This window comes from Hyla sarda, chromosome 1 (genome assembly GCF_029499605.1).
Source record: "Hyla sarda isolate aHylSar1 chromosome 1, aHylSar1.hap1, whole genome shotgun sequence".
In the NCBI taxonomy this organism is placed as follows: Eukaryota; Metazoa; Chordata; class Amphibia; order Anura; family Hylidae; genus Hyla; species Hyla sarda.
Genome location: NC_079189.1, coordinates 572,188,122 through 572,201,796, shown reverse-complemented (window position 1 = coordinate 572,201,796; position 13,675 = coordinate 572,188,122). Strand labels below are relative to the sequence as shown.

Below are 13,675 nucleotides of genomic sequence, written 5' to 3'. Positions count from 1 at the left end.
ACACCTCTGTCCATTTTAGGAACTGTCCACAGCAGGAGCAAATGCCCATAGCAAACAGCTCTTTCTCTGGACAGTTCCTGACATGGACAGAAGAGTCAACAGAGAGCACTGTGGTCAGACAGAAAGGAAATTCAAAAAGAAAAGAACTTCCTGTGGAGCATACTGAAGCTTATAGGTACTAGAAGGATTAAGATTTTTTAATAGAAGTAATTTACAAATCTGTTAAGCTTTCTGTCATCGGTTGATTTAAAAATTTTTTTTTTCCAGTGGAGTACTCCCCTTTAAAGCATTACTGTAATTATTAAAATCTTTTGACATGTCACACAGACATGTCAAAAAAGTTGGTCGGTCCCAGTCTCCGTGCTGAGAAACCCTCAGATGGCTAGATGACGCTTCTCATCCCGGCCCTCAAACTGACATGTTGCAAATGACAAGCTCTATAGACTATAATGGAGCTTGTCTCATGTAATGACCATCGAGACGATTGTATCTAGTGATCAGTGGGGGGGGGGGACATAGGATTGGGACCCATACACAACCAGCATTTTTGACATATATGAATGGCATGTCAAAAGGATTTTTGTAATGACTGTAATAGTTTAAGGTACCCACTCACTTTAATGAAATATTGGCCAACTCTGATGATTTTGGTGGGACTGTGACTTTATACGAGGAGAGAAGGATTGGGCTTGCAGGATTTTGATTTCCTGGACTTTTTTTTTTTGTGTGATAAGCTGTCACTAGCTTCCATCTCCTTATTTACAACACATGAATGTTTGGCTGAGCCAAATTCTTCGGTGTATGAAGTGAATAGGAGAGAAAGCTGTTGATCAAACAAAACGTTTCGTTGATTGAAGGTTTATGGGCACCTTAAAGACTATATCCCAAAAGTTTGCTGACTGGTGACAACCATTTTGGAAGACCACATACTGTAGGTTGTCATTTCTCTTTCTCCCACAAAGAAAAGGGAAGGGAAATCAACCAGACCAGGTTTTTCTAAAAAGCACAATGATCTTAAATTTTGAGACATGGGCATATATGCTTCTAGTATGATCGCCCAAAAATACTGCCAACCGATGTTGGCCACAACAGATGGTTGACAACTATCTTGTGGGGGGCCCAGATAAGTTGTCTGCTTCTTTCCCTTATGTAGAAAGAAGAAAATATGAAAATCTACCGTCCAGGCTAGAAGATGTTTAATCTAGAAATCTTGCTAAAAAGCCTGATGGTCTCACGTGTTGAAAAAAAAAAAAGGTTCTTAGATACACACAGATTGAATCCATATAAAATACTTCTCAGATGGACTGTCCTTTAAGGCTTAAGATAATTTGTACAGTATATATTCTTCCAGTCATAAGATGACAATATTTACAAGCCCATTTACATTGTACATCTCTACAACCAAATGGAAACATCACGAGGACCAAGACGTATGTACAGTGTAGCTGCTCCTCTAGGTGGTTGATAGCCATAGGGTTGAGCAGCCAGTAATATTATTAAGAGCCTCACAATGTGGTTGTCTTTCTCAAAAACTAGCCATGCAATGGGCAGATCCTAACCTTTAGTACTGGCAAATATCACAGAGATCATGACTAGTTTGGCCATAGATGTAAAACAAACTCAAATTTGCCTCCTTGAACTAAATTTTTTTAATCCAATCCTCAAAGACTGTAGATTACTTTCAAAACAGTCCGAACATGGTACAATGTTGCTCAACTATCCATTATATACTATAATTATACTTTTTTTTTTTTGGATCATCATTGCCCATTGGGACCATACGCAGAATACAATTTACATGTAAATATCGAAAAGTGTGTGCGCCCCCTTATAGTTATGCCTATAGCTTGCACTGCTAACAAAACTATGGTATGCTACATAGTATATCTTGCTGAATTGTGTTCCTGTACACTGAAATCATTCCTAGACACCACAGTCTATTTATAAGCCATAGACAAGACACAAAAATCAGCCCACCCGGCCACCCAGAAAGCTAGTGATCGAGTGCTCTCTGACTAGTGACCCGTTTCGATCATTGGTTAAGTATAAAATGCCTTTTGTTGCTGCTCCTCCTGGCATGGCACCAGCACTGCATTCACTTCAATATCAGCCAAGGAGCCATTCTATGACGTGGTTTTAGGTTCCACAAACCGTTCTTCACTCCGGCACATGGCCATAAGAATGCCTCCACAACTGTGACATCGCAGAAGTAGGAGGACCACACACTTTTGTGATGTCACACAGGAGTGGGAGGAGATATAATTTTAAATATTCCTATAAATCCAAGTGATTTCTAAGGTATTCATCTTAAATAACGAAGAGTCACATAAATATGAATAAAAAGCCTCCACATGGCCAATGTTTATCACGCAACAAGCGGTGAAAATGCTTGGAAAAACCCAGGGATTGGAGAGAACTTCTCCGGATCCCAGGAGCGATTACTGCAGAACATATACTGGTGTGAGTTATAGAACAGCGCCCCTAGAGTCAAAGAAATGTCATAGCACATAAAAGTACATATGGGGAAAATAAACACAGGCTTAATAGTTAAAATAAGATCTAAATAAATAAATAAAAATAAATGCTTCTGTGTCTGTTTAAAGGGGCGGTGTTCCTTCAGAGGACTTCATGAAGCACATATGAAGACAGCTACACTCCATGTGGGTAATATATCCATGTGATGGGTCACATGGGCATCTTCAGAATGTCAGGGTACGTGATGACTTTAGGTGAGTTTTTTTGTCATAGCTACATGTACCCAGTATGAATGAGGCACAGCCAACTGATTTATAGGTAGCAAAATCTCCCACGCGTTTCAGGTTCTTTAACCAAGATTATGCATTCAAAAGTCATCCTCTAGAACTTATTGGAAAGGTGCTACTGCTGCCTGTGTGATACCTCCTACAGAAGAGCAAACCATGGCTAAAAAGCACAGGGGAGACTCAAAAGCATAAATAAATGCACCGTACTGGGTAAGGGGGGCTATTTAAACATGGATGCAGGACAATCTTTTACATGGTCTTCCAACGTGTCTTCGGCTGATCACGATGAATACATGAATGAATAATGCTCATGACAGATCACAACAGAACCTGCTGTTAACCATTTCATGACTTTAGTTGCGAGGAAACAAATATTTACTACATATTGCACTGCAATTTGATAGGGACTCCATTCCCCTCCCAGGTAAAAGTTAAACTCCAGAATCCCTGGCTTGGTTAGTATCTCTCCCAGTCAATAAATTCTTGCATTATCATTGTACTGGATGCTCAAACACCACATTGTTAAAAAATAAAAAGTAAGTGATGGTTTTCTCTCTTTTTTTCCCCCTACCTCAACATTTAGCTGGTGAAAGCCTTACATTATTCCAAAGAAAACTATAGAGTGCAAAAAAAAACAACTCATCCCGTGCATGTTCTAATACATAATCGAACAGTGATTCACGACCCCCCCAAGCACCATGCGGTGACAAAGAGGAGGTCAATAATCAATGTCGGCTCTGACCGTGCCCTCTTTGTTCTCCTGAGACATCTGCCCAGACCCACCTCCTGCCAGTTGGCCCGTAAAAGCCCTCAATATATGGTGTAAACAATAGCAGCCAGTCAGCCTTCTACAATACACATCTCTACTGCACCCACAGTGACAATGTCTTAGTGCGTGCGTTGCGGCTCATACAATATGCTAATGTGACGACAGAGGAGATGGAGGTGTCGTTCTAGAGCAGGGTACTGGACTGGAAAAGAAGGCAGCTCCCCCCCTTTGCTGAATGAGTTCTTAAGCATGCTGTTTGATTTATTAACACGTGTTGTTCCTTCATTTTCTTCACAGAAAGGATGGAGAGTCCAGTTAGTACATCCTGGGATTTCCGTCAGTGAGGCAAGACTTCCCCCTACCCTAGGGATTGTGTCCTGTTGGCTATTGCCCCCATCTTCGTCACATGTCAACCTGTAAGTTTCTGGATAGTCTTGTTGTAGTACTGGGTGATGCTTGGGGTCAGGGGGTTCCAGCTGTTGGCATGCAGCTCAATGACCTCTAGCAACAGAGACCTGGTCAACATGGACTCGGTGGGACACAGCATCTTGTCCCGTGCAGTGGCCAGCAGCTCAGTCATCATCTCAGGCAGCTGTTCTTCAAGCAGACGTCCAGTGCTGTGCAGCTGTCAACAGAGCAGAGGTTTTAAGTCGCATGTTAAATGGCCACCGTCTCAGACGCCTGTGTCTTTGGCTCAGCTGGTGCAAGAATGCCAGACACAGACTGACTGGGGAGATGACTTGGGTGACAGACTGACATACATAATTGCCCTAAGTGTTAGCGAGAGGTCAAGCCAGTGACAGAGTCTCAACCACAGGTGGACCGGGCTGTCACAGACTATCACATATCCTACAGCTAGAAGACCTCTGTGTCATTTCGATGTCAATGTACAACATCAAAGATGCGATTTCTTTAGGGCTAGCTGCTCTATCATTGCCTTCAGCATAGTCCAACGGTAAGATCTACGCTATATGGGCAGTGCATGATAGCACATCCAATGACCCAGACCAATGGACTGCTTTTTAGAATATAATTATAGTCTATGGACATGAAGGATTTCTACATTATAGACTACGGATATGGAGGATCCAATACATTATAGTCTACAGATTTAAAGGGTCCATACTTTATAGTTTATAATTATGAAGTAACCATACATTAAAGTCTATGGATATGAAGGACCCATACAATATAGTCTATGGACATGGAGGATTTCTACTTAATAGTCTATGGATATGAAGAATCCAATTATTATAGTTTATAATTTGAAGGAACCATATATTATAGACTATGGATATGGATGAGCCATACATTAAAGTGTGAGAATATTGAGGACACATGTTAAAGGAAAACTGTCACAAAGTTCACCCACACTAAACCCAATACACTGGGTTATAGTGTGGGTGAACAGGAGTCCATACATGAGTCACTTTTTTAGGTTTTCTTTCCGCCGAGTTGTTGTCCGCTAAAGTTCCGTAATTCTGGCCTTCACTTGCGGGTCCCGGAGGAAGGGGCCTTAGCCCACCCCCCTTGTTCACATATTCATTTCCCCCCTGAGTGCAGTGCTCTGTCTGCAGAGCGCATGAACTGAATTTTTTACCCAGCTCCCACGTCCTGATGACATGAGAGCTGTGCGTCGGGAGAGCGACCTGTGCAGTGCAACTACGCATGCCGGTCCATTGCTACATCCAGAAGTACCTCTTTCTGAAGTCTCACTACTCCCTACTTCTGGGTGTAGCAATGGACCGGCATGCGCAGTTACACTGCACAGAGCGCTCTCCCGACTCACAGCTCTCACGTCATCAGGATGTGGGAGCTGGGTAAAAAAATTCAGCGTATGCGCTCTGCAGAGAGAGCGCTGTGCTCCGGGGGAAAATGAATATGCGAACAAGGGGGCGGGCTAAGGCCCCTTCCTCCGGGACCCAAAGCAAGGCTGCCGGCAGGGGACCCGCCTTCAGAGCGCAAGTGAAGGCCAAAATTACGGAACTTTAGAGGAAGACAACTTGGCGGCAAGAAAACCTAAAAAAGTAAGTGACCCATGTATGGACTCCTGTTCACCCACACTATAACCCAGTGTATTGGGTTTAGTGTGGGTGAACTTGGTGACAGTTTTCCTTTAAAGTCGGTGGATATAAAAGGAACCTCACTTTAAAGTCTATGGATACGTAAGAACCATACACTATAGTCTATGGATATCAGTGAGCCATACATTTAAGTGTTGGGATATAGAAGACCCAATTGTTACAGTGTATGACTATGGACAAATCATGGATTATAGTCTTTGGAATTGTGTGCATGTGAAAAATTTTCCAAAATCCTCACCTCCATGGAACAACACAGAACCGCGTCCTCCTTCACGTCATTTGACTGTAACAGCTGTGGAGAGAAAAGAGCAAACTGGTAAATACACATAACTAAGGAGAACATATTACATTAAGTGTAAAAACAAAGGAATGCTGGGTCTGTACAGAGCACCATCAGTTGTCTGCACATTGTGGGATGTATAGAACAGTACAAGGAAGATTAAATTATAGAAGAGAGGATAGGATCCGAACAGTCATCTGATTTCAGCTCTAGACATATGTAGAGTACACAAAAAAAAAAATCAGGAACTACTACAATGGATTTCCCCAAACTCTGGTTACTACCCAAATTTACCATTTTAACACCTAGGTAGCATTGAGTCCTGCATCTGAGGTTGTTCAACACCTATTTCTCCATACTCAATGTATACATGCATGCTCAGTTTGGCTGAGTGTGTATGTTCTGAATGGGGAAAGAAAAAAAAAAATCCGACTTCAAGAACATTTGTCCCCTCCAGACTCTTCTGGTGTTGGCTTCTCGTAAAATGGTACTCCGCTGCCCCAGCTTCTGAACATTTTGTTCTGAACGCTTGGAGCAAGTGGTGGGGGTCGTGATGTCATAGCCACGCCCCTCGTGATGTCACACCACACCCCTTCAATGCAAGTCTATGGGAGGGGGCGCGCCCCCTCCCATAGACTTGCATTGAGGGGGTGTGGCGTGACATCACGAGGGGGCGTGGCCATGATGTCACAACCCCGGCCGCCTGCACCTAGTGTTCTAAACGAACGTCGGGTGCTGGACAGAGATCGCAAGGATCCCAATGGCAAGACTCCCGCGATCAGACACCTTATCCCCTATCCAAAGGAAGATAAGATGTCTATGGGCGGAGTACCCATTTAAGAATAGAAGGATCAGACGCTGAAATTCAAAAGCCCCATCCATCTTTCTCAACATCAGGGTTTGGCACACTCCCACACAGATAAGAAAGCGGCTGTTCCCAACATAATTGGTGGCTTTGGCCAACTTTTGATCCTTTTTCTTCATTGTGCTGCAAGTCTGTGCAACATGGCAAGGCAGTCTGTCACACAGCAGAATTCCTGCAGATTGGAATGAATTTTCAACCTGAGAGGTTTTCTTTATTAATACTGGTGCAACTGCTACCTCTGCTTCCTTATACCTACATCCAAGACTACACCTATGTGTAATTACAACCGAGCAATCCCTGACCCAATGGATGTCGAAAAGTGGCCCCGATAACTTTAATAGTCTTGTATTTAGATACTAGAACGAGATCTTTGTATGAGATAAAAGGACTTGTTAGTCACTTCCCAATGTAAGGTCCTTAGGTGGTCATTTAGGTGGGAAAGAAAAGTTTTCCTCAAATGGAACTCAAACGGAATATTGTCCTTTGAATGAAGAATTACATGGTGCTTTTGGAAACACATATTTTAGGGCTTTTCTTGGCAATGGTTCTCTACTCAGGCTTGAGGATATTGGGATATAGAAAGTATCTGTATATATTGGCTAACCCCTTTACACATATACATTTTCAGCAGCAGGTAACTGATGCGGCTGGAATGATAAGCAAGTGGTGGAGATCACTCTTGTACGTGCTCCGGACAACACTCCAGAAACAAAGAAAGACGGAAAACTCTGCCCGGGTCAAGTGAAAAGTAAAGAACGAAGTAAAGGGTCTTCTTAAAAGAGTCCGCAATGTGCTACAGAGGCCATGGTTTCCAGGATCTGTGTTCCAAACTGGGACTAGCAATTCTGCTGACTGTAAAGAGACACTGCACAAGCACCTGACCTATTTAGACCGATGGGAGGATGAAAGAGATGTGTGGAGGCCCGGCTCCATGCACAGACAATGCCCCGGGCTGAGTTTCATTAACGTCAGTCTGTTATAAATACTATCTCACGAGCCTGGTGACAGACGCTGGGGCTGAGCGGAGATCAACTGCTATAATAACACAAAGGAATCCTCACAAAATGTTACACAAAGATATTACCACCAGACTCATCATGAATTCTGATATGTATATGCACAGCTGCATTTCAAAGAATTAATCTACAAGAAACAACTTTATATTATACTCCAGAGCTGTACTCACTATTCTGCTGGTGGGGTCACTGTGTACATACATTACTTATCCTGTACTGATCCTGAGTTATGTCCTGTATTATACTCCAGAGCTGTACTCACTATTCTGCTGGTGAGGTCACTGTGTACATACATTACATTACTTATCCTGTACTGATCATGAGTTATATCCTGTATTATACTCCAGAGCTGTACTCACTATTCTGCTGGTGAGGTCACTGTGTACATACATTACATTACTTATCCTATACTGATCCCGAGTTATGTCCTGTATTATACTCCAGAGCTGTACTCACTATTCTGCTGGTGGGGTCACTGTGTACATACATTACATTACTTATCCTGTACTGATCATGAGTTATATCCTGTATTATACTCCAGAGCTGTACTCACTATTCTGCTGGTGGGGTCACTGTGTACATACATTACATTACTTATCCTGTACTGATCCAGAGTTATATCCTGTATTATACTCCAGAGATGTACTCACTATTCTGCTGGTGGGGTCACTGTGTACATACATTACTTATCCTGTACTGATCCTGAGTTATATCCTGTATTATCTCCAGAGCTGTACTCACTATTCTGCTGGTGGGGTCACTGTGTACATACATTACATTACTTATCCTGTACTGATCCTGAGTTATCCTGTATTATACTCCAGAGATGTACTCACTATTCTGCTGGTGGGCTCACTGTGTACATACATTACTTATCCTGTACTGATCCTGAGTTATATCCTGTATTATACTCCAGAGCTGTACTCACTATTCTGCTGGTGAGGTCACTGTGTACATACATTACATTACTTATCCTGTACTGATCCTGAGTTATATCCTGTATTATACTCCAGAGCTGTACTCACTATTCTGCTGGTGGGGTCACTGTGTACATACATTACATTACCCTTACACCAGGCACTGTATAGTAAAAACTAACAAAAAAACAAAACTAACAAAGAAATAGCTATCCTGGATTATGGGTGGAGACTGATAATCTTGTTGAATATTATGTAGCAGATCAGTTATTGCAGCTCATTACAGTGTTTAGACTTGGTATAACTAGAAGAGTAAATGTAAAAGCTTCCAAATCAAGTTCTGATTTTCTTGTATGAATTTATGGGAATGTGTGTTAATTTCTGTTACAGTGCCTTGAGTTCTGTAATTTGCTTTTCTTAATAAAGATATTAATTTAAAAAAAAGTCTGACAAACGCCTGATGTCTCCAGGGGATGTGCAGAGTGCGAGTGACTGATCTGTGCCAGGTCCCTTGTTCTGGAGCTACGTCTATTTAAATGGACATTAACTCCTTATGTTATAGCAAGATCTTCAGAACCAAAAGCATACACACCCTCCAACTGTGTGGAAGAAACCACAAGGGCTATCAATGTGTCCTGGTCACACTCGTAATGACGCCTGAGCCATTGAATTGTCTGGTGAGCGGCTCATTGTTCTGTAGGGCACCTTCTAGCTTTTCCCTAATGTGTATGGGCACCATACACATTAGGGAAAAACTAGAAGTCGTGCCGATTTTGCCGGGACTGGCTAACTAGATAGAAGAAGTGTATAGGGGTGATCCAACTCTCACCTGATGGCAGATATTAAGAGTGAAAAAGAAAAGGAGTGGATTTGTTGAATTCTCCCTTGAAGTCCCTTTGGAAACACGCATGCTTGGATAAGCGGAGTATGCATGCATAAGAGAAACAGTAAGAACAGCTCTCAACTTACAGCTTTCTAAAGCATTGTTCCAGAGTTCACAAGGAAAGGGAATCAATATTGCCATGCATTTAGCTGTATGTGACTTTAATGGTCTATTCACACGTACAGTATTCTGCGCAGATTTGATGCGCAGGATTTTCTGCTGGAGACTTCAATGTAAACTGAACATAGCTTGAAATCCTGCGCATCAAATCTGCACAGAATACTGTACGTGTGAATAGACCCTAAAGGGGTATTCCGCCCCTAGGCATCATTTACTATCCTGCTGCTGGGGACCCCTGCGATCTCCCTGCTGCACTCAACGTTCATTTAGAGAATTGGGTGCAGGGCCGTAGGCTCGTGACATCACGTCCACGCCCCTCGTGACGACACGACAACGCCCCCTAAATGCAAGTCTATCGGAAGGGGCGTAACGGCCATCACGCCCACTCCCATAGAGTTGCATTGAGGGGACGTGGCCGTGACTGGGGTGCCGAAGCAGAGATCGCAGGGGTCCCCAGCGGCAGGACCCCCACGATCAGACATCTCATCTCCTATCCTTTGCATAGGGGATAAGAAATCTAAGGGCGGAGTACTCCTTTAATTCGATCTTTTATGCAACATTTAAATGTCAAAGAGGCATGGCACGTGATCTGGAGTGCCCTTGGGCTTCAAAATCGCTCTGCTTTCCTTTCCTTCCATTAATTTGTGTAATAGACCCAGCGCTGAGCCATACTGAAAGCCAGTGAGGCCGATGCTGAACTTTGCAAACTCACTGCGCTGCCAGTGATAGAGGCAGAGAGCTCATTCTAAATTCATCACCGGCGCTTACGCAGGGTATCACTGTGGCGCATACACAGGGGGAGGAAGCGGAGCCTGTCTACATATCATACAAGCAGAGGGCAAGGAATGGGAGCTGAGAGGTGTTGCACTCCAAATCCTGGGCCACACCTCTTTGACACTTCAATGCCGAATAAAAAAGGGATTTTTTTTTCATTGGACTGAAGACACAAACACCGTAAAGCAAGGTAATATTGTTACATTTTCAGGAGACCTTTGGAACAGATTTTCCATGTAACAGATTCAATTTTATGAGTGTAGACAAACATGGATGGGCAACTATTCAAACCCAGCAAACCCTGCGTAGTGAGGCCCCCACCGTGCCCATCAATTCCATAGTTTATCTTATGCATATGTGGATCTCCTGACTTGTCTGTCAAGGGAAAGAAGAACTGTATTCAATCATTTGTTGTGTATTGATTTGACATAATTGGGGAGTTTGGGATGTGGAGTCAAATTGCTGATATTGCTGGCATATGTTAAATAGTGGAGTGCCCCTTTAAGGACCCCATACACATTACCGGGGTCCTTAACCTGCAGGTTTTGTCAGGGCTGGTTGTCTCTCTCATGTTTACAGAGGGGCCTCCTGACAGATTGTAAATGCTGGATTTCACTGCAGGAGTCTTTAGCTTTCCTTGGAGATAAACGGTCACTGGAAGTGTGTGGCAGCAGCTTCCTCCCCCTCCACACAGAAAGCACATGCATGCTCGGGAAAGGAGTGTACATGTGTATTGGGAGAATGTGAAGGAACAGTTGTCAGGTAAATACTTGTTCATCTGACAGCTAGTGAAAATGAATGGCAACTTAAATGGAACATGTAATCAGAAAATGAGCTAATGGTTCAATCAAATTTAATTTGTGAATTGTTGTTTTTAAGAGTTTTTTTCTCTAGTTTTCCATTTTACTTTCTATATACTATGCTTTACTGTTCCACAAAAGAAGATGTTTCCACATAAAAGATATTAGTGACAGATGGTGTGGAAACACATGCCGCATTTTTTTTTATTTAAATTATAAAAAAAAAAAAAAATTATATATATATCTCCATCTATCCATCTATCCATCCATCCATCCATCCATCCATCCATCCATCTATCTATACACACACATACAAATGAAGACAAACAGGTACCCACACTCGCCGCGAGGAAACCGCAAACCAACTCTCCTGGACACTAGGAATTTCCCGCCATCAGGCTGGTAGCAGGGCGCTCAGAGTGGAGGCAACTGCCGGCATAGAAGGCTGGAAGAAGCGCTGTGAGTGCTGCGCATGGGGCTCTCTGAGCACAGAGATACCCAACACCCCACTGCCTGTTGTCCCTGCACCTCACAAACATTGCACGGCCATGAGCGCTCCCACCGCCCATCCAGCCTGATGTCCCCGCCCTTCACAAACTTTGTACGGCCATGAGCGCTCCCACTGTCTCCCTGCCTGGTGTCTCCGCCCCTCACATAAGCTGTGCCCGGCCATCATGCTGCAAAGACAGTATACAGGAAGTCGGGCAGAAGCGAGCCCTGGCAGGCCTCAGATGACAACATGCCTGCCGGGCCGCACCCCCTTCGTTCCTCGCTCACAGCAGGAGCCAGAGCAGAACAAGTGAATGGGAAAAAGGTATTTATATGCAGTTTTAGAAAAAAATACAGGGATAGAGTCAGTAAGGGACAGATGGGAGGGGGGGGGGGGGGGGTTAGGGACAGTTTAGTTGATGGCAGGTGCTCTTTAAGATGCAATATCAAGCACAACCATGGAAAACAGTGGTGGTGTCTCTGGAAGAATGTCAACTGTTTTTTTTTTCTAATTTCATACACCCCCTTTATGTCATTAGTCAGAATGCATTTCTAGATTTTTTTATGCCATTTAGGGATTATGGGGTAACAATTTATAGTGGCCCATCACAGAAAGCAAGATAGGCATTGTATTGGTGAAGTTACATGCTAATTCGCTGGGCCAAGTGAATAGTCATTACCTCCCTAAGGCAGGTATAGATAGGACACACAAGGACTCGGAAAGGCTCCCCAGTGTTACTTCTCATGGTGCCGAATACTTCACAGAGGAAGGTGATGAAACCCAACCAGCATTCCACGTCAGACTTGTGAAGATCTTCTCGTACAGAGAAATCTTTCTGCAAAACACAAAAGTCAAAACAAATTAACCACAAGAGCCGAGGCCACAAGACAACGAAAGAGGAAGCACAATGTATGATCGAGAAGCAAACAAACAGGAACCTGTACTAGACGTGCACCTTACTACAGAACTAAAGAGGAAACCAGTAAACCTCAAGTGCGGTCGCCGCTGTCTGTCACAATGGAAAGGCGGCTGGTCCATTACACTGCCGCCTTCCAGACCTATTGCTTCACTTCTAGTGATGGCAAAATATACAACTGTAAGTAACTTGTTCCTCAATTTCTGGAGCGGTCTACAATGCATTTATTAAGTCTTCAGACCAGTTTACTTTTTGTTATGTTGCTCCTTGTGCTAAAATAAAAAAAAAAATTTAAATAAAGTTTTCCCGCCATCATTATGCACTCAATACCTATAATTAAAGAATGACCGCAGAATGTTAGAAATCTTATTTATTAAAAAGTAAAATCTTGCAGTGACATGTATTTAGACCATTTACTCAGGACTTAGTGAAAGGGGTACTCTGACCCTAGATATCTTATGAGTTGTCAGATCGCGGTGGGTGAAGGTGTTGGGACCCCCTGCGATCATTCCAGTTATCCGATGCACAGAGCGAACTCTGCTCCATGCCAGATGATGGGCAACCACAGCCATCATACACCCTCCATTCAGGTCTATGGAAGTAGGCTGTGTGCTAGTCGTCATGTCTCCTACCATAGACATGAAAGGAGGGGGCGTGGTGTGACATCACGAACACTGAAGCTCCAAGCTTCCGTGTTCAGTATGCTGTGGTGCTGGCCTGGAGATAGCAAAGGGGTGCCAGTGGCCCCCACGATCAGTCATCTTATCCCCTATCCTGTGGATAGAGGATTAGATGTCTAGGGACAGAGTACCCCTTTAAAGCCTTTTTGGCAGTGATTACAGCTTCCAGTCTTCTTGGGGATGAGGCCACAAGGTTTACACATCTGGATTTGGGGATTTTCTGCCATTCTTCTCTACAGATCCTCTCAAGCTCTGTAAGATTGGATGGGGAGCATCGGTGGAAGCCATTTTCAGGTCTCTCCAGAGATTTCCCATTGGG

At 43.5% G+C, this 13,675-nt stretch overlaps 1 protein-coding gene across 4 annotated transcripts in view; it reads right to left on the bottom strand.

Moving 5' to 3' along the window:
- Positions 1-205: 205 nt before the first annotated feature.
- Positions 206-13,675, bottom strand: part of CTIF (cap binding complex dependent translation initiation factor) — a 212,115-nt gene continuing 198,645 nt past the window's right edge. For 3 of the 4 annotated variants that reach the window (XM_056543792.1, XM_056543799.1, XM_056543803.1), the window contains exons 11-13: positions 12,440-12,595; positions 5,854-5,907; positions 206-4,156 (exon numbers count right to left, since the gene is read on the bottom strand). In XM_056543792.1, coding sequence (XP_056399767.1) covers positions 3,941-4,156; positions 5,854-5,907; positions 12,440-12,595 — 426 coding nt within the window. In that variant the 3' untranslated portion in view covers positions 206-3,940. The remainder of the gene's footprint in view (positions 4,157-5,853; positions 5,908-12,439; positions 12,596-13,675) is intronic. The other variant, XM_056543812.1, reaches the window with a different exon arrangement.